This window comes from Platalea leucorodia (genome assembly GCF_965183815.1).
Source record: "Platalea leucorodia genome assembly, chromosome: 15".
Lineage (NCBI taxonomy): Eukaryota > Metazoa > Chordata > Aves > Pelecaniformes > Threskiornithidae > Platalea > Platalea leucorodia.
Window position 1 is genome coordinate 12,016,548 of NC_138837.1, and position 19,584 is coordinate 12,036,131.

Below are 19,584 nucleotides of genomic sequence, written 5' to 3' on the forward strand. Positions count from 1 at the left end.
TTCCAGGGAGGCTGCTCAGGTAGTCTGTCTGCTGCACACAGCTCGGAAAGGTGTTTCCCAGTGACAAGCACGTGGCACGTGCCTCAGAAAATGCCAGCCTTTACTATTTCTTTGCATCAGGTGGTTTAGTCGTGGTGGCTTTAGCTCTTACTGAACAGTGTTGGAGTTGGTCATGATTCCTTTCAGTGAGGCAGACATCCCAGGAAAGATGATGCTTTTTTCAGGTACTGCCACGCAGCCGTTCACCAGCTCCAGCCCTCTGCGTTTATCACCAGCAGGGCTCATAAGGACTCCAGCATCTGCCAGCAGATTTTCAGGAAACAGTTAAGGAATGTGAAACTGAGCATCAGAGCATCTCATGGACTGTCCCGCGATCCACTGGCCGCGGCTGGAGGGACAATGCTGACACTTCGTTATCACATAAGCCTCACCTTTGCGGGGGAGAGACATCACGACCTCAAATAGAGAGATGACAGATAAATGTATTGCAGCGGGCTTCGCTGTAGGAAATCCAGCCGCCCTCCCCTTTCAGAGGTGTTGCTGGACTTTTGTGAACTGTTTGGGAAACTTTGTCTCCTGAGGTGAGCCAGGAACATGGAATTCCTTCCTTTGCCGTTCTCAGACCTTTTGGTGTAAAGGTGCCATCCTGACCATGGAGCAGGACAAGCAATGCTGTAGCTACTGTCCAGACTTCTTTTCCTTTTTAATTTTGCTGCTTTTTTGTTGACGGGGAGCTGGAACACTGCTGGATTTTAGGAATAATTCAGCAGGTTGTTGCAGTCTATTTACATTCAGCAGTTTTGCCCTTCTACATTTGGAGGCTGTCCCTACTAGACAGCTGTTTCTGCAGTGCTCTGTAGGAGCAGGATCACTTGGGATTCAAGAGTATCTGCAAAGTGTCTAGTTGCCATGAGAGCTCCTCTATCAAGTAGCTTTTGTGGCTTCTTCCATTTGAAAGGTCAGTATGAATTCTGGGTCAGGTGAAAATTGTTCTTCACCTTGGAGAAGCCATTAAGAAGCTCCCTCAGCCTGCTGCCTGGGGACCCCGTCATTCTGGACCCTTAATGGGATGTGCTGTCATCGTTGCAGGGGCGGCATCTGTGGGATGTATGTAACTGTTTCCAGTTCGGGTTTCTGTGATGCTGCGCAGAGCTCTCTGAGCCCAGTGGAGACTAGTTTGTACACAGTTTTTGTGGTCTTGGATTCCTGCACTTACAAGGGCGGGTTAAGTGATCTGTATTTTTAGCTTGTGATACAGAAGCCCTGACCTTTCAACAAATTTCTGATTGCTGTCGTTCTCTTCCTGGGTTTCTAGAGCAAAATCCACTGAGGCCCTGGGCCAAGTGCCCTAAGGAAAGAAGCCTTTTCTGCCTGCCACTGTTAGGCATGCATTCTCTGCCCTCCCTCTTTCTTGACGAAATGAAATATGTGCTTTCTTCTCTGCTGAATATTTGAAGCAGAACAACAAAAAAATCTCAAAATATTTACCGCAACATCTGGGAAGAAGGATGACCTGGCGGATCATCCCCAGGGCAGGGTATTTCAGCAGCTACGAGTCATGGCTGAACACAGACGGCACGCCAGGAGCCAGCCAGCAGCAGCCCCTGGAGACGGGCGGAAAAGAGCAGCACGTTCCCTGTCGTTTGCTGGAAGTGCACTTGCAAGCAGAGGGGTCAAAAATGCTTTCAGGTCTCGTGGAGTTCTTTCTTGGGGTACTTGAAAAACCTGCCTGTTTGCCATCTCAGTATGTCAGTCCTTTGCATCTGAGAAACTGCCTTGTAACAAGGCTGTTGCTTGCCTTTTTTTCTAGAAAGATGTGGTGTGTATTTTGGTGCGCCTATTTCATGAGGTTAAATGTGGGCTGACTGAGGATATAAGGCCCTTACTACTTAGACTGCTTTCTGGAATCTCTGCTCCACTTGGAAGGACTCGTGAGTATGAAGGAGGAATGATATTTGCTGGAGTTTGGTTTTTAACTCAATGTCTTTTAAGCATTTTGAAACTTTAGGTTTGCAGCAGTGTAATACAGTGATTGTTTGGCTTGCAGCAAGGGTATGTTCTGCAGGACCGTTGCCTGAATACCCGTAAGGGACAGCACTGAACCTCTGTGCTAGTGGGCTAATTAGTGTCTTTCCCTGTATTTTTCCTTAAGTCCTACTAGTGCCTGTTGGTATGCTTTGCTTTTGGTGGAGCTGCACTGTTAATATCTACCTGCTGGCAGGAGAGAGCTTGAACCTGAGCAGACTTGCCGAAGTAGCGCCGGTTTGGCTGTGTGGTGCCGCCTCTGCAGAGGTTTGGGGACGGGGGTTTCAGTATGGGCTTGCAGGCACACCGGAGCACTTGGAGGCCCTTGTAGCTCTTCCCCTTGAAAGCTGCGTTGTTACGTATATTGGGTATGGTGCCCCAGCTGGAATCTTCCTTGGGGTAGTAGTTATAACCCAGAGCAGGAAAAGTAGTAGCATCCAGGCCAATTCTGCTCAGTGAGTTTCTTGCCAAGAAAGCTGTCGCTGCCGGGAACGGCACTGGAAGTGTTGCAGCAGTCAGCAAAGACGGCTGTGCTGGGTAGGAAGGAAAACGTCTGGCACGTGGGTGCAGGCCTGGAAGAGTGACCGCTGTACGGAGAGGGTGAAGCTTGGCTACACACCGGCAGTCTCCTGGTACGTCCTGAAGTCTCTGTAAACCTCCTCATCTCTTGAGACATGGCGCTGTTTACTGGGGGTTCTCTCCTTTAAAGAGTCGAGGAAGAGATTAGTACCAAGACCAGCTGGAACAAGTTCTTACTTCTCATAATGACTTGTTTCACTATAATCTGTGGAGGTCATTCTTCCTTAGGGAAAACAGTCCCCTAACAAAACAAGCAAAACCCGATTCTCTTGGGGTCTCCTTTTATAATGTTTTCATTTTCCCCGCGCTGCCTGGGGAAGGAAGCGTTCATACCCAGCACGTGCTGCTCCAGTCTCCGCTGCTGACAGTGAGATCCTCACAGTCTTGCCTAAGTTACAGAAACTACAACTAGCCATGCCTGTTTGAGCCTGTGAGATGGTGTGCCTAGTGTTTAGTTTTACTCTTTGCTAACAAGTCTCCTTATTTATTGAGCACTTCTCTTCCAAACTAAGGCCATAGGAGTTTTCTTCCTCCACCTGCAAGTACTGAAAGTGCTTGGTATTTGGTACTTCTTTGAAGGATTAGTCTTCAGTTCATCTGCCACATGGCTCATTACACTTCAAAAAGGAGGTTGGTTTCTTGTCTTCGGGACACCAGCAATGTGGGACTGATCACTGATGGCACGTTATGAATTTTCTCTGCTAATAATTGGCTATATTTTTTTTCAACAGATATACTGATACTCACTAGCAATCGTTAGATTCTCTGTGTTGTCAAAAAGGGTCCAGGGCAGACTGCGACCCTCAGCGCTGTTTTATGACCGCAGAAGGAGACTGTGTAAGATGATACAATAAAATAGTTAAATGCGACCCACCAGTGCTTTTATCACTTGAATGTTCTCACAGTCACGTTTGGCTTCTCTTCCTGCTCTTCCTTAAGCAGTGCACTGTCCGAAGCAGTGAATCCTTTTCATCTCGGTACACACGCATGGGCTCTGGCTCACTTGTTCAGCCTAGACTTTTTAAAATCCCTTAGATCTAGTTTAGCATTGCTGTGCTCTGATTACGATACAAATATTTTTTGGTAGCAGAAGTAAAGTTCCAGTGCCCAGCTGTTTAACACCTTTTATATTTGGCATTTTTCTCTTATAGATCACCATAGCTTCTACTTTCATTCTGCCAAGCAGAATAAAGGGTGGAACGTGATTCTTCACTTAGTGTTGAAACCCCATGTCCCGATGGACTGCAGTAGTGAACCCAAGTGAGCAATTAGACTGTTCCAATATATACTAGCTTAAAGTAGTTATTTCTTCTAAAAATAAAACTACTGAGAAGTAAAATAAGCGCTTACTTAATGTACATACTCTGGTGTGTTTGAACACGGTGTGGAAGAGGTAAAAACAAGGCTTTAACTTTGCTAATGGTATGGATGCATGAATACAAACAACTGAGCTGCTGCAGGGGAGCTTACTGAAGGGCAGCTCATCTGTGGAGCCCCGGGAGCGGATGTGTACACTCCTGGCTTGCTCCCATTCTGAGGTAAAACACAGTAGTTTCAAGATCCTTCGTGGCTACACAAGCTGATGTGTTTTACTTTGCAGCGGGCTGGTAGCACGCAACCCGTCGGCTGCTGCGGTCAGCCGGCCCGTACAACGCTGCGAGTTGCAGTGTGGCGACTACTTGTGCGTGTCAGTCTGCACCCCGAGGTGTATGTCAGGCATCGGCGGATGGAAAAACCCCACCAAGTTGACAAGTGAAATTTTCCTCTTACACTGATGTGATAGCTGAGCCAAAGACATTCGTCGTCCCCAGTCAGACCAAAACGAATTCATAAGCATCTCGAGTTCTTTTGCATCCGTCTGTCTTCCCCACGCAGCTGTGGTGAAGGGGGTCTGTTGTTGCTGGGATGAAGGGAGAGGGTCTAGGGTACAAATGTATAGGAATCCAGGCTCCATCACTCCTCCTGTTCATTGAGTACCTTACTGTCCTGCGTGTTTTGGATTGTCGGTTCTCTTTGGTTTTGTTTGTTACAATGTGCCCACGCAGGATCTTGGATGCGGTTAGTAATCACTAAGCAGCAGCAGTGAGAACCAAGCGTGGTAGGAGCGTGTAGGCACATCCAGTCCGTGTCGTAGTTGGCATTTTAAGACTTGGACTTCTAACAGCTCATACACTGGCTCTGTGTTTAGTTCTGCCAGTTTGTCCCCATCCTGACCAGTACTTGGCCTACTGTAGCCCTGAACTTCCAAAGGAGATTTCAGCAGGGCCTGCTGCTCTGCGTCTTCATTGCTGTGCGGTTTTCTGGAGGCTGTACTGGAGAGCAGAGCTGCCTGAATGGGAAATAGCAGATCAGAACGTGCCCCAGCCGTATAGCGTGGGGCAGGCGGGGGTCATCGTGAAGCAGTGGTTGTCTGCGTGCCGTAGAGGTGTGACAGAGCCTGTGGGGTGAATGTACCTGCATGGGGGTGTCTGACTGAGCAGCGTTGGCTGGAGTGCTTGCCTTTTACCTCAAAGTTTCTAAAGTGGCCTGTTTTCTTCTTCCTACAGACAATTTTAGGTACACATGTGACATATGTGGGAAAAAATATAAATATTATAGCTGCTTCCAAGAGCACAGAGACCTACATGCCGTGGATGGTGAGTACTGTTTTCACACTCGGACACCCAAACTAGAATGAGAAGTCGTTGGGGAAAGCAAAATGTGGTTCTGCAGGACCATGCGGCCCGTGATGTACGGGACATTGCACAGCATGGCTCGCTCGCCTTTGTCAGCGGAGGCACAGTCCACAGGCCCTGCAAGAAGTTTGCTGCGCTTGATTCTCTTTGCGTGCATCAAAATAACACCCTCTGCTGGGACCTGTGGTCCTTGCAGTCCTCCTGTCTGTGTTAAGGTTCGTGGTTAGGATGGATATGCTAGCACTGCGTGCCTCAAGGTAAATTGTCAGTCTGGCTACTCGCTGAGCAACAGTTGGTTGCCTTTTGGTTTCTGACTTCACGGGATTGTTCCCAACATGCTTCTCTGTGAGAAACCACATTTCAGAGTTGGGAAATGTTGTTTCGTTCCTGTTAATCACTGTGGTAGTGAACTGATGTAGTTGTCAGTGGACCTTACAGGCCAATTTTTCCTCTGTGAATGTAGATGTGGCCTAGGCTGGTGACACTCAGACAGAAGCGGACACCCTCCTCCAGAAGCAGTGGTTCTTTTTTCTACACTGGGGGAAATAGAAGCAACAACATACTGTCTTTGGCTTGCCCCTTGCTTTCTGGGCATCTAAGGCTCCTCAGCTCAGAGCCCACAGATGCTCCAAACCCTCACTGCCTATGCTACAGGCCTGTTGGTATTGCTTCTCACTTGGCCAAGGAGGGAGCCCTGGCAGAATCTTAGAAAGAGGCTGCTTGGAAAGCAGAAGGTTTTGATGGCTGGACTGTCTCAGAAAAGCAAGTGGTTTTTCACAATGCGTGGTGTCAAAAAAAAAATGCTGTTTTTAACTGGAACATGTGGACATCTGAACGTGCTCTAAGAAGAGCCAGCGTTCTTTGGCAGTGCACCACTGCAAGCTCCCTTCCTCCCTTGGGGAGCCAAAATTAAATCACTGGGACCGAAAGTCACTGAGATGGATGTGTCTGCTTCTGTCAGAAATGTGTCTTCATAGCTATGGTTCAGGGAGCTCTGCCTAGGGTTACGAGAGGGCTTTGGCATCGCCTTCCACTTGTGTCTTGCAAGGACACTGCTCGTCTCAGTTCCTCCAAGGGGCAGGTTGTGTCTTAGCAAACACAAGCGTGAGGCAGCTGTGCATCTGAACTTCACGTGGGGCTGTGTCAGTGTCAGAACAAAGGCCTTGAGAATCTGTGTATATTAGGGCTGGGCATGCTCAAATAGTTCCTCTGTGGATGCTGCTGGGAAGAGGAGGGACTGGGGCACAAAGCCTGGTTTATTCTGTGGGGCTGAAATATGCTGAAGCGGTACGTGAAATACAGGAGGAAAACAAGGCCATTTAAGAGGATTTAATTTCTGTTTTGTTTCTTCCCCTCCTTCTTCTATTCTACGTTAGTTTTTAGTGTGGAAGGGGCCCCAGAAAACCGGGCAGGTAAGCCGAGATCCTTCGTGTGCTTTATTTCACAAATCTTTTCAAACATTGAGTAATTCGGGCACAGCGGGTCCGATGCTACACTTGTAAGAGTCAAGGGAGTTTTGTCACTGATTGCAGCAGGAGAGGAGCATCCTCTCTCCCTCCCCTAACGTGTACAGCCAGTAGGTTTATGCCCAGCCCTAGTAGATACCAGGCTTTTGTTGTACATAAAATTGATCAGGCTTTTGAAAATCAAAGCAGCAGGTGTTTCATGTCTCTGGTGATCTATTGAATTGTTCAAGGTATAAATTAAATTATTTTATAAAACGGGTTGGGTACGTTGCTAGCTGTGCTGTTAGATGGTAGAAAGTCACTGGTCAGTGTTTGTTAGCTGACTTGCTTGCAGACTGCATTACTGTGCCCACGTTGAGACAGTATAACATCATTAGAGAGGAGATGCACTGGAAGAAAATATGAATCAGGCTTTGCAATGTGTTTGTTCAGTCTTTCTCTGTATTTTTTAAACATTATATACCTACAGGGCATGTTACTGGGCTGGAAGAGGGGGGATAATATCTGCCTGGGGCACCTGAGGAGGAGGAGGGACGAGTCAGACAGAGGGGTCATTGGGTTTATAATTCCTGTCTTGAAATCTTGTTGCAGATCGAAATGTCATTACAGATGCAGGAGCATTCAGTGCCCATGCAGCTGTAGAAGGAAAACCTGAGGTGTTGTCAGCTCTCTTGCTGGTTCTGTTCTCTTGCAGACCCCTATGACCAGGCCGTCATAGCAGCAGATGAAGTGAAGGAGGAGGAGCCAGAGCCATTCCAGAAGATTGGTCCAAGTATGAGTTACTATACAGCTTGGAATGTGAAAGAGACAGTACAAGGGTTTCAAACCTGGCATTAGCTGGGGTACCTCTCGGAAAACCAGAAAACCCTGTGTTATGTAGAGGTGTTGGGACCTTAGGGGTGCTCAAAGATATGTTTAGGTTCAAATGAACACCAAACACCACCAGCCCTGGCCCTAAGAAATACAGCTTTGTGATGTTTTCTGCTCAAGAGCTCTGCAAAGAGAAAAGGGAAGAGATTCAGGAGAAAAGCAGGCTGGCAGGGATTAGCGGGGGTCTTACGGTGTATTGGCGGAGCTGGCAGGTGCTTGCATTCACACTGCCTTTGTGGTGGTTCATCAAACAGATCAGAGTGAACCAAAGAGAGGACCAGGCTTTGCCGAAGCATTTCTCTGAATTCTCCAGTTTGGAAACAATTGATTAACCCTGGATTTTCCTTTGGCTTGCAGCTTGCTGTCAGTTCTGTACTTACCAGCGCTGGCAGGAGCGGGAGGTGTTAGTGTATGGTTACACTACTTCATTATTTCAAGTTCCCCCAAAGCAGGAATTAACACAGTTACTGCAGAAAAGCCCCTCCTCCTGCAAGAGAAATCTACAGTTCCAATATAGAAGTTCTGTAATTAAGACTTAAACTTGACAACTTGTTTCCTAGTTTGACTGTTCCCGTTGTCCACACATCACAGGGTGCCTATAACCAGAAGACAAAACTGTGCCATCTGTAACATAGACTTTAGAATTGGATTCTCTCCTTTGTTTTGCACACTTACTTGCTGTAATTTTGGGATAATCTCCTGTAGCTTGTTCAGTTCTGCTGGACTTCTTATGCATGGTCCGTCACTCTGGACACCGGCTTGAACTGTTTCCTTCGTTGGGGCAAAGAATGTGTGAATTACGGAGCAGATAAGTTCATGAGGAATATGCTCTGGGTTTTGTCACCCGGCCAGTTTCTCTGTAAAAAGTCAGGAAGACGGTGATTGTGTGAGAGGGTGCTGCACTCCTTTCTGATCTTTGTATTTGTCTCATCTTCACAGAAACTGGCAATTACACCTGTGAATTCTGTGGCAAGCAGTACAAATACTACACTCCCTACCAAGAACATGTGGCGCTGCACGCACCTATTAGTGAGTATTCTGCTGGAGATCTATTTCATTACAGACCGCGATTTACGGTGGTTGGTGGTAAACTCGAGGGTTGCAGGAGAGAGTATCGTTCTTGTGGATCCTTCCACTGGACCTGTGGGATTGCAGCTGGCAGAAGCATAGATCAGGTGTGGACCAGGGCGCTGTAAAAGCTGAGCTGGAATCTCTTCTCAGAGGGACACTGTTACTGTTGGGTCTGTAATGTCACTGAACTTTTACCAAAGTCCATGCAATTCTACGTATGTTCCTTGGGGGTTTGATATTTGATTTTGTTGTTTAACTGAAGAGATGCACAAAATTTTTAGACTCCCCTAAAGAATAAGTGAACGTACATGCTAGGGAAGAAGCATCTTTCTTACGAGCTTCTGAGAAATTATTTCAGACAGTGAGTTAAAACTGGTTTTCAAAATCATGTAAATTACCTTGGCAGCTTGCTACTAAATCACAGGCAATAAAATATTTATTTCAGGGAGCTCGGGAAAAGGCAGTTCTCAGCATACTACACGACACTACGGTCTGCACTCTGGAGGGACACTACGATCTGCACTCCCCAGACAAGGGGGAGGTTTTAATGAGCAATTAAGTGTAATTCAGTGCAAAATTTTAGTAAAACATTTGAGAGAAATTCTTGCTACATTCTGGTTTTGGATGCTTTAAAAGTATGCAGAGAAGTTCTTTACACCTGAACTTCATGCTTCTTTTATAGCATTGCCCTGTGCTTTATTGTGATGTTAATGCCGTGAGCCAGCATGGTTGCTTTTTGCCCATGTCTGTCCAGCTGCCAGCAGTTTGGCTGATGATGAGGATGGATGAGCTGAGCTCATTAGCTTAGTGGGTATCGTTAGCTGCTCATCCACAGCCAGCAGAGGGAGCGCACACTCCTTCCTCACCAAATTCAGCTTTAGTTAGGTTTTTAAGTTATTATAATAAGGAAGATTTGGTTTTAGACGTATATAGAAATAAATTGGGAATGTAGTCCACCAGACTCTCACTTTTAAGGTGGATCAAGGCTTGGTGGTTCCCATGCAGGTTCTCTGGCGCATGGAAATGGACCAAGAACACGGTAGAAGGTGTCGGGCATAAAATACCTCTACCAGAATCATCACAAAGTTAGTCTTATTATCTCCCAACTGCCCAAGGGAACTAACCCAGTGTTTATGACTGCACACATAACAGTTATTCCTACACATCTCTGCACCCCCAAACTCCACCTCTTAATTCAGGTGTTTTCAGGTCCTCCGAAAAGCCGTTGGTGGTGATCAGCAGTAGGTCAGTCTCCTAGTAGGATGGGCCCTCAAGACACCAAGGCTTTGGTGTCTCTAGTCAGATAGCTAAGGAGCAGTATGCTGTAAGGACTGTGCATGGAATCTTTGCTTAGCAAGAACAGATTCTTACCTTCCCAGCACTTCCCATTTCAAGGGGATTTATCTCTCCACCCTCCCAGCCATCTGTAGTAATAGGCTGCAGCTGCTGGTTGCAGTCCAGGCTATCCAGCATAAAAGAAAAACACAGCTGTTCTTCTCTGAGAGGTATTTGCCTGAAGTGGGCCCTGCGGGTCTGACTGCAGATACGAACGGTCCACGCAGATACTGCCCTTCGTCCTGTGCGGAGCGCAGCTGCAGGGTCCTGATGCTTGCTTTCTGACTCCCGGGAGCCAGTTTTGGAGGAAGAGGGACATTCTTTTGAATGCTGGGGTTGAAGCCATTCTTGCACCATGGTTTCTGCTGTAACCTTTGTGAAAGCAAAAGAAGCTGCCCCTGCTGCAGACTAGACCAGCAGTCACTGAGATGTGCAGATGGGTTTCCAGTCCTTTCAGCAAATATCTTTAACTATGAGGATACTTAAGGGCAGATCAGGATAATATTTTCATAAGGTTTAACCCCCTCCCCATAAACTTTTCTTTTTCCCTTTTGTTTTCTTTAACCCTTTTTTTTTTCCTCTCCTGGTTCCCATGACCAGTAAGATTTATGATTTACAGTGACAAACCACTAACCCTGATGAGCACACAGGAGAGGGCATGATTAGCTCCCGAGGCAGGCTGGCCAGTACGTCCTCCCACCTTTCGACTGCTCAGACTCTGCTCTTCCTATAAACCAGGGTCCTGTGGGGCAGCTGTAAACACATGACTTCTGAAAAGCACAACTGGCTTTTCTCAGGCCCTAGCAGTCAGAAGAAGTAAAGCTGAGACTGTGTCTTTACCCTGGTCTTGTTCTTGTGGTTATAAGGCAAATGCTGAAAAAATAGCCGTAGTGGGCGTGGGTGAGGAAAACACTTCAGCATTACTAATCCAGCTTTCTGGGTCTCTCTGCTTGAATGCAAGCTTCCCTTCCGGAGCCTGTCTTTCTGGTTTTCTGTGATAATGGATAAAAAATTATTGAAAATGGGCTAAAACAAGGACTTATATCCTGCAGGGTCAATAGGACCTTGCAGGATAATTTTTGGTCAGTGCTGCTGGATACCTGCTGTTTGGAAAAGAGCTCTGCTGTGGGGTTCCCTGGAATTGTTAATGCCAAATGTCTCCTTCAAAAGTTCCCTTTTGTTAATGAGGAGTAGGGGCTTTTTCATATGCTCAGAACTGGGCTATTACTCTTTTAAAATACATATTCTTATGCTGTTTCTGTCAGCCTATTCACTCTTTCTAAGAAGAGTGTCAGAGGCTGTTTCCAAAAAAAGTAGATTGTAGGCACGTTTGTTGTCCCAGTTTTAGAAATGCCTCTGAACGGTGGTGCACAGGGGGAGGGTTCAGAGATTTCTTTCTGTCCTCCTCCAGGTTCTGTCTGCTCTGGAAGATGGAACCGATTTAACCACATTTGCAGGTGGCTGGGCTATTGTGATTGCTCTCAGATGATGCGTTTACAGTGCAGAGAAAACCTAGTGCATTTGGGATGTGGGCTGGCTAGAAAAGCCACCGAGAGTGGGTTTTAGCTTGTTAAGTCCAGGCTCAGGAGCATGCACTCACCGCATCCTCTTCTGGTAACTGCAGATAAGGCAACAGACTCCCTGGTCATGGAACTATGTCATGAGAGTGCCAAAATCTGCACAGCTATCCATGTCCATTGCTTCCAGGATGAAAATCTAAAGTGCTGTCAGGGCCTTGAGTGCACTAACAGATCTTAATGGCCCTGACCAGCCTCAGATGGGGCCTCCACCCACATCCAAACCCCCTATTTCAGCTCAGCTCTGGATCATCAGCCCCTGCCTGAGCTAGACTGTAGGATGTTGGTCTCCAGCTCGGTTGTAGACATGCCCATGCCTGGCCATGGATCCCATTGGTCTGTACCCCAACCTGTAGACTGACTTCCCAGCTTGACGTCAACCCTGTCTCCTCACTCTGGACCTCCCTGAGGATCGCTGGTATGTGTCTGGCCCTGGTTATCCTCACCAGAGCTGATCCTGCCCCTGACCTGTGGATTGACTTCCCAGCTTGACCACGGGGCTGTCTCATCGCCATGAACTTCATGATGATCTGGACTCTTGGCTGAACCTGGCTGTCATCTCTGGTCCTGCCTTGCTCACCTTTTTCAGGGTCTGTGGGATGGGCCCTGGCTGTCGAAGACCCTGCCCTGCCAGCCCTGTGATCGTACTTGGCTCCGTAGGGGACAGACAGACCTACATCCACCCTGGCACCTGAGATGTTCAAAAAGTTCATCAAGCCTCCCTGCTCAGTTACTTTTCTTAACGTGAAGGACACTGGATACAATTTGTTCATCAAAAGTGCTTAAGCACAGTGTTTCTTAAAGGCAGCTGCCATCATGGCTTTTTCTCTTAGGGAAAGGGATCCTTTTTGGAAGCAGGTCTAGTTTCCATACAGATCCTGCCTAACCAAGAGAAAAACAGATCCAGATTCCAGTTGGATGGTGTGTCTTTGCTTCCTTCATCTCCGTGAGTGAAATCTGTGAGTTCAGCTGTTTTTCCCACTCTCTGATCCCACAGTGCCTTAGCAACAGGCTCCACTGGCAATATTTGTTTGTACGTATAAAGCAGCACATCAAGAATTCGATAGGTTTGAGCGCAGGCTTTTTCCTGTGGAGAGACCTGTTTCCAGTACCAGAGGTTTCCATTCAGCATATTGAATTTCAGGCCATTGTTAAGGAATCGCTTTCCATCATATTAATTAAAGATAGGTTTTTCTCCAGAGGTGATGGTATAATTCCATCTGAACCATGGATGGTTCCTTACCCATCCTGACAAGATCTTTCTGAAAAAATGTGATACACAAATTATTAGCCAGAATTTTTACCTGGAAGAAGCAAGGTCACTGAGATAATCTGATCTCTGTTCTATTGTGGTGGTGCATTGTGGTAGTGTGTGGCTTTATGTATCCTTCGAGGAGACATGTTGAAATGTCTGCCAGATTTTCTGCTTACTGCCACAGCTTGCCATTCACAGGGCTTGAAGGTCTTACCAAAGACAGGAAAGCCAGGAGGGACCACTGTGGTCTCTGGACCGACCGGAGTAACACATGCTATAGGATTGCCTTGATTTAATTGCTCACATGCATGTTTTAGAGAGACATCTAATCTTGCTGTTAAGAGGGACAGAAAATACAGCAACCTCTTAAGGTAATTATTTTGATGAATTATTACCCTCACTAAATTAAGACTAAAAATATCCAGCTGTAGCTTTCAGAGACTGGATCCTATTTATAACTTCGTCTGCTAGGTGAAGGAGGACTAAGCTACCGAATTTCTGTCCTTTCTAGAGCTTTGCATAGCCTGTTGTCAAGTCACTTCATAGCGACCAACCGCCCAGTTAAGCCAAAGGAGTGACTTGATGTTTCCATTGTAAGCTGTGCTGCTCTTGTCCTTTATTTATCCTCTTGCCTTCTCATCTGAATATTCTCAAGTCTGTTAACCACCTTCATGAAGGGCATGCACCAGCGCTGGGTCTAGTGAAGGAACTGAGAGCTAACCTTGCCTTCGTCATCCCCTTTGAAAGTGCCCTGATTGCATACCCAAAGAGAACCTCAGTCTCTTTAGCTGCATCATTGCCCTGGGAGCTCCTCCACAGCCATCATGACCGAGCACAGCAATGAACAAGCTCTTTTTCCTGCTGCCAAGGCGGAGTCCCCCATCTTTTAAGGGTCACCTGTATCATCGGTACTCTGTAGCACGCCATGTGCCGTTCTGTGCGGCTGTAGCACAGTGCACTCCGTTTACCAGGTGATTGGAGATCATTCGGTGAGACTCACCCTCTGCATTACTTCTTTCCTGCCCTCACCTCTCCAGTATGTCAGCTTCAACTGGGGCATATCTCAGATGCTTTCTGAGAAAGTTTAAAAACTTCATTGCAGCAGTTAGGGGATCACCTGTTCACAATGCTGCCTCCAGCCTTGCTGTCTAGCTGCAGATTTTGAGGCAGGAGGTTTTTGTAACCATTCAGCAACTCAGTATTTTCATTTTTGGCAATATCTTGAACTTGGCCTTTTTATCAGCCTGAGGCAGTGAGTTCCACAGTGAAGATGAGTTTTCAAGAGCAGAACAGGGGAGCTACGTGATCGTCTCTACCTGTGTTGCTTAGTCTCAGAGGGAATTTGTCATCTGATGAACTAAAAACTAAAACATTTTTCAATGAATTATTAGCATCCTCCAGACTGCTAGAACTAATATTCTTTTGTCTGTCTTGCCTCGCTGGCTCAAACTCTGTCTCTGCCTAGTGTCAGATGGAGCAGCCTCCTCTCTGGGGTCTGACTTTGAAGACATACTATTTGTTTAAGTTGGGAGGAAAAAGAAGTAATCTTGGAGGTCTTCATAGCATTGAGACTTTTTTCTTCAGATCTCAGCAGTATCTGGACTGCAGAGGATGCTCTTTGTTTCTGACACTGAATAGCTGGCTGATTGCTGCTTCTCTTGGTATAGATGGGGAACAAAGCAGCACTTGGTGGGAATGGGCCTCATGGGAAACTAGATGGTGCTTAAGCAGGAAATTGTCCTATCTGACTACATTTTTACTGGCAGTTTGGCAGCAATTGGAGGAGGATTATCCATGGAGATTTAAATGAAGTCTAGGAAGCAAAAGCAAGCCTCTTGCCTATTCAGCTGGCCAGAGACGAAGCAGAGGAGAAGTATCTTGACCTGAACTATGAGAAAACTGCGTGCAGAATCTCCTGCAGAAGTACACTAACATTTACAGGAAATGTCATCTTGGATCTGTGTAACAGATCAAGTGAAACAAAACACTGTTTCCTTCGAGGATCTTTTTGCAAGCTGCTTTGAATGTACACATCCTCGCTCTCCAGTGCTGCTGGCTGCGGACAGGGGAGATGAAAGCAGTTCACGTTCGAGGTCTATAATGTCTCATGGGGTTTTGGAAATGAGCTTCCAGTCCCAGTCTGGGTGACTTTTCTCCTCACCTGTTTCAGAGGCAGACTGTTGCGCTGCCATGGCAGTCCATGATGGAGAACTGCTGAACGTGGATAAGTATTTCTGAATTATACTGTCTAGGATGAACAGGTGCTAGTGTTGTCCATCCAACTTCAGGCATCCTAAAATATCACTTTATAGAAATTACTGGTGGTGAGCTTGGGCTGTGGGTTATGCAAACCTTGTTTCTTAGTGATTCTTCATGGCGGATGGTTGGAGTGGTACTTGGCTTCAGGAGCTGTATCCAGATTGCCATTGGGGAATGAAGGGGGTCGTTAGGTTGTTTCTCCATGTTTGTAATTGTTTTTGTAATCCCTGCGGCCTAGACAAAGGGTTGTCCTCCCGAAGGTTTTTCATATGACTTTTGGCATTGAAAATTCCTGGTGATTCTCACTGTGCATTGCAGAGACCAAAATGTAGATTTATGCAAAGAGCATATCCTAGTAATACTCAGAATTCCTCCACATGTCACCAGTGCTTGTCTGGAGATGGGGGCCAAAAGGCCTTTCCTGACTTGCAGGATGAGAACTCTGCCTCCTAATTCCCTTCCATTACCAACAGCCCCCTTTTCTTTGTGTTTGGTTAGCGAGACAAGAAATGTAGCTGGAGATCTCTAGGATTTATGCAAGGCTCAAGTAACAAAGATGTAAACTTCTCCCGGTTCAGAGCTCTGAGTGTCACGTTAGAAACCTGCTCTCAAAATTCAAACTCTTACATATATAGAAATGGAGGACAGAGATGCAGGTGCACCCAGCCAGGCCATGGCAATCAAGTAGTACTCCTGGATGGATGGGGTGATTCCTGCTGGAGGAGGAATGGGTTGGTCACGTGGCAGTTAAAGGTGTGGAAGGGAACTAACAAGCTTCAAGAATCTGTCCCCTCGGGTGAGTGGGGAAAACAATTTTGTTACATGGGATCAGTGGATCCACAGTCGCTGCAGGTCCCCATGGAAGGGATTCGTGAGCATGGTTGTTAGAAAGCAACCCTCCCAGAAGGCACACGATCTGGGAGCTGACTGACTGTCCAGGCACTAGTTCTGAGTGTTCATATCCAGAGTTCTCTCGATCTCCACTCTTCGTGGCAGTGAAGACACAGGCGAGCCAATCCAGCAAAAAAACACCGGCTTCAATAAACCGATGTTCTACCCTCCTGCACCGCACCCCCTCCGGTGTCCCACCGGCATCCCAATCCCAGATGTTCCGCGCTCCAAATTCTGGATCCCCAGGAAGCAAGGCCATCACAGGTACCAATTGCCTTTCTACCATCAACTTTCTTAACTGCTTAGTGTCCAATCCTGCCCTGGGTTGGCTTTTGACCCTTCCTGGACTCAGTCTGCTCCATCCATGACTGTCCCAGAAAAGCTACTCCCAGAAGCAGTTGAGGGGATGAGATCCTTTGGCACATTGTAAATGAAAATTTAGATCAGCAGTAGGTCTTTATTACCTCTTCCCAGTTGGTTTTTTTTAAGCATCGTGTTAACCATGAGGTACAAAAGACCCTGTTTCAAATCCTGGTGTCACAAACTGAGGAGAGCTTCCTGACAAGGATTGGCATAGTGGCTTGTCAGGTAGGGGGATTTTTGTTTGGTTTTCAGCTTTGTTTGGCATTTAGTCTTTGCTTCCCTCAAGGCGATATTTTCAGGGCTAGGCCTGTGCCTGAGGAAGCGAAATGGAGTACAGGTGTTTTCACAGGGCTCCGCTCCTCACAGGAACCACCGAGAGATAAGCTGGGCTCCAGCAGCAAAATCAGTGGTACAGAACCATTACAGAGGTGTTAGAAGACTCAAGTTAAGGTTGATCCTCCCGTAGTTCCGTTTCCTCCTTCCAAACAAGATCAAACCTTAAAAAAAAAAGGATAAAAAAAAAGAAAGCAAAGAGCACTGAAAAATAACTATTAATAAATAGGATGTGAGACACAGCATTCACATGTCCAGGCAGCAGGGAAGCAGTCTCTTAAATCTGTGGGATTGATAGATACATATTCCATCTCAGTACAGAAGGGCTGGTTAATCAGCTGGTGTTTAAACACCCCTGAAATGTCTGGCTTGGACAGATGCCGAGTAGCAGAGGTGGCTGTGGTGGGAGAGGCCACAGGATGCTGAACAAGGATGCTTTTTGTTAGATGACACACATATCCGCAGCTACCAGATGTTGCAGAGAGTCACCTGTCTTTTTACAGCCTGTGAGTCCTGAGATTCCATGTTGCTATTGCACCTCTTAAACATTTATATGATTTTATTGCTAATTTGAGGTCCATCCAGTTCAACCAAATTAGGAGTTAAAGCTGAGAAACCTTTTTCATAATTTACTTAAACTTGAAACAACTTCTTCCAGTTTCATGTCTCTTACAAAAGTGGAAAACTGGGAGCCTTCCTGGGTCAGAGGCCAGATTCATCTGAGCAGTAACTGGGAGATGTTTTTTGTAAAGGCACTTCCCCCGCCCCACACACTTCTCTAATCAAAAGGTATTTCAGTACATTGGGTAAAAACTGAACTGTTCTCTTCCTGTATGGAGGAAGGAATCGCATGATGCTTGAGCCTGGTAGATTGATCTTCAAGAAACTAATATTAGTCTGGGGGTCCTACCTGGTCTATCTGGTGGCGTCATTTCCCTGGTGTCTTTCAAGGCAGTGTCTTGTACAAATGCAATCTGAGCGGCTTCTTGAATTTCTGGTACAAACGCATTGACCATAACAGGAAGACAGTCTCCAGAAGGGATGCCTTCCGAGTATTGCGGTTAAAGACGTTCCGTGTGGGCCTGGATAATACCAGAGACGGTGGAGTACCACTCCACTGACAGTGTTTGCGCAGGCATTTAGTAGAGTGGCACTTACTTTCTCTATACAGATAATTTTGCTTTGCATGCAGAAGGTTCAGGTACAAGGGGGAAGAGAGAGAGAGACAACTTGTGTCAGCTGCCCTCCCCTGTGTGGGAAGGACACAGTAAGTCCAAGGAGGTGCATTAAACCAGTTTTTTCTTATTGCCAGACTTGGGGGAAAAAAAATTAAAAAAGGATAGGGGATGAGGACAAAACTACCATGCAAATTTTTTCCAACCATTTTTGGGGACCTCCAACTCACTTCCACTTGTGACGTAAGCCAGGATTTGAACCTGGGTCTCTTGGGGGGTAGGTTGGCCTAATCCTTTTTGTCGTGGTCTCTTTTTCCCACTGTGCCATCTGATGTTCTAGTTGCTTAAGGCCTATCGTTCCTATTATTTATCTGTCAAGGGGGATGGACTAGATAATGTCTCCAGTTCCTTTTCAGCCCTGTTTTATGTGATTCAGTTTTAACCGATTTGATTCCCAAGTTTTCCTGTTCTCCTGCATTTTAGAGTCAGGAATGTAGTAGATATAGAGAATTTGAGAAGCCTGCTCAGGACTTGGAAGGGTCCACTAAGGATTGGCTGGACCAAAATTCATGGCCTGGGAGCTTTGTGCAGTTCAGGTCTTTTCTAGACACATAAGACGTGAAGCCCATGTGTCTGAGCCACGCTTCAGCACAGGGAGGCTGGGAGGCTGCAGGGACCTGGGGGCTCTTTATGAAAGTCATAGCAGCAGTTCTGACCACTCCAGTGGTCTGCAGAAATATGTAATAAAATAGTGATCTGATACCAATTTTCAGCAGTCCCTGTCACTCCTGAATGAAAGACTTCTTTCCCCCAACTCCCTCCCTGTACAATTTGCGTTGCTGCTGAGCCCAGCAGAGCCTTGCTGAGCCATGTTCAAATGAACCCATTGGGTGACAGTGGACTCCATGAAGGAGTCCACATACGATAAGAGTCTATACAGCATAGACCAGACACATTAGTTTGGCCAGTTGACCTTTCAGTTTCTTTAATTTATCCTTTGAGTCACTACATTTGCCCAGATACTGCAAACCTAGTTGAAGTGAGACAAGACCTCACACTTTGTGCTGTTGAACTTGTGCTAAGGGACACCAGCTTGAGAAGGTGGGAGGCACCTCAGCTGTGCTGTACAGTGACGTTTCAGGACACTGCAGCTACTGCCAGGGTCAGGAACCACCTCTGCACGCTGGAGGAGTCCTCCCATTGCGGTTACTGGGAAATTGTCCTGCGCTGTTGCTGGGGCGTGGGAAGGAAGCGAGCTGCCAGGAGCACCGGCTGGCAGCAGGGTGCGGAGGAGCGGGGCCTGCCTGCTTGCCCTTGGGGAGGGGTAGGGTAGCGAGTTCACTGTTGGAAGGCACAGAGGACCAGAGGATCTACCGTAGCTTTTCCAGACATCATGGAGAGGCTCTGAGACAGCCCATCAGTCCCTTGAACCTTTCCGGGAGGGTGTTTAGGAAGGGAATGCAGAGTACTGGGAAGCACAGGGAGAGCTGGCATAGTGCCTCTGTGGGTGAGATGCCACATGTTGTGGTGAGGACCCGAGTTCAACCCACAGGCCTGGTCACCTGTGCCAGAGGCTTCAAGGGCTGCTTATTGTCTTAAGGAAGATAAGGGTTGGGGTGTTTTTGCAGGGGAGGAAGCCATAATCCTTCTGGTTCAGTCAGGACTGGTGTTTTTGGGCTCCCTAAGAGCCAATCCAGGCCGCCTCAGCCA

The 19,584-nt window shown here is 46.9% G+C and overlaps 1 protein-coding gene across 8 annotated transcripts in view; it reads left to right on the plus strand.

Moving 5' to 3' along the window:
• The window catches only part of ZNF618 (zinc finger protein 618), a 166,553-nt gene that overhangs the window by 114,596 nt on the left and 32,373 nt on the right, over positions 1-19,584 (plus strand). For 5 of the 8 annotated variants that reach the window (XM_082327474.1, XM_082327478.1, XM_082327475.1 and 2 more), the window contains 4 exons: positions 5,151-5,240; positions 7,440-7,517; positions 8,555-8,644; positions 16,079-16,267. In XM_082327474.1, coding sequence (XP_082183600.1) covers positions 5,151-5,240; positions 7,440-7,517; positions 8,555-8,644; positions 16,079-16,267 — 447 coding nt within the window. Of the gene's footprint in view, positions 1-5,150; positions 5,241-6,655; positions 6,692-7,439; positions 7,518-8,554; positions 8,649-16,019; positions 16,268-19,584 lie in introns of all 8 variants that reach the window. The other 3 variants (XM_082327479.1, XM_082327480.1, XM_082327481.1) reach the window with 2 other exon arrangements.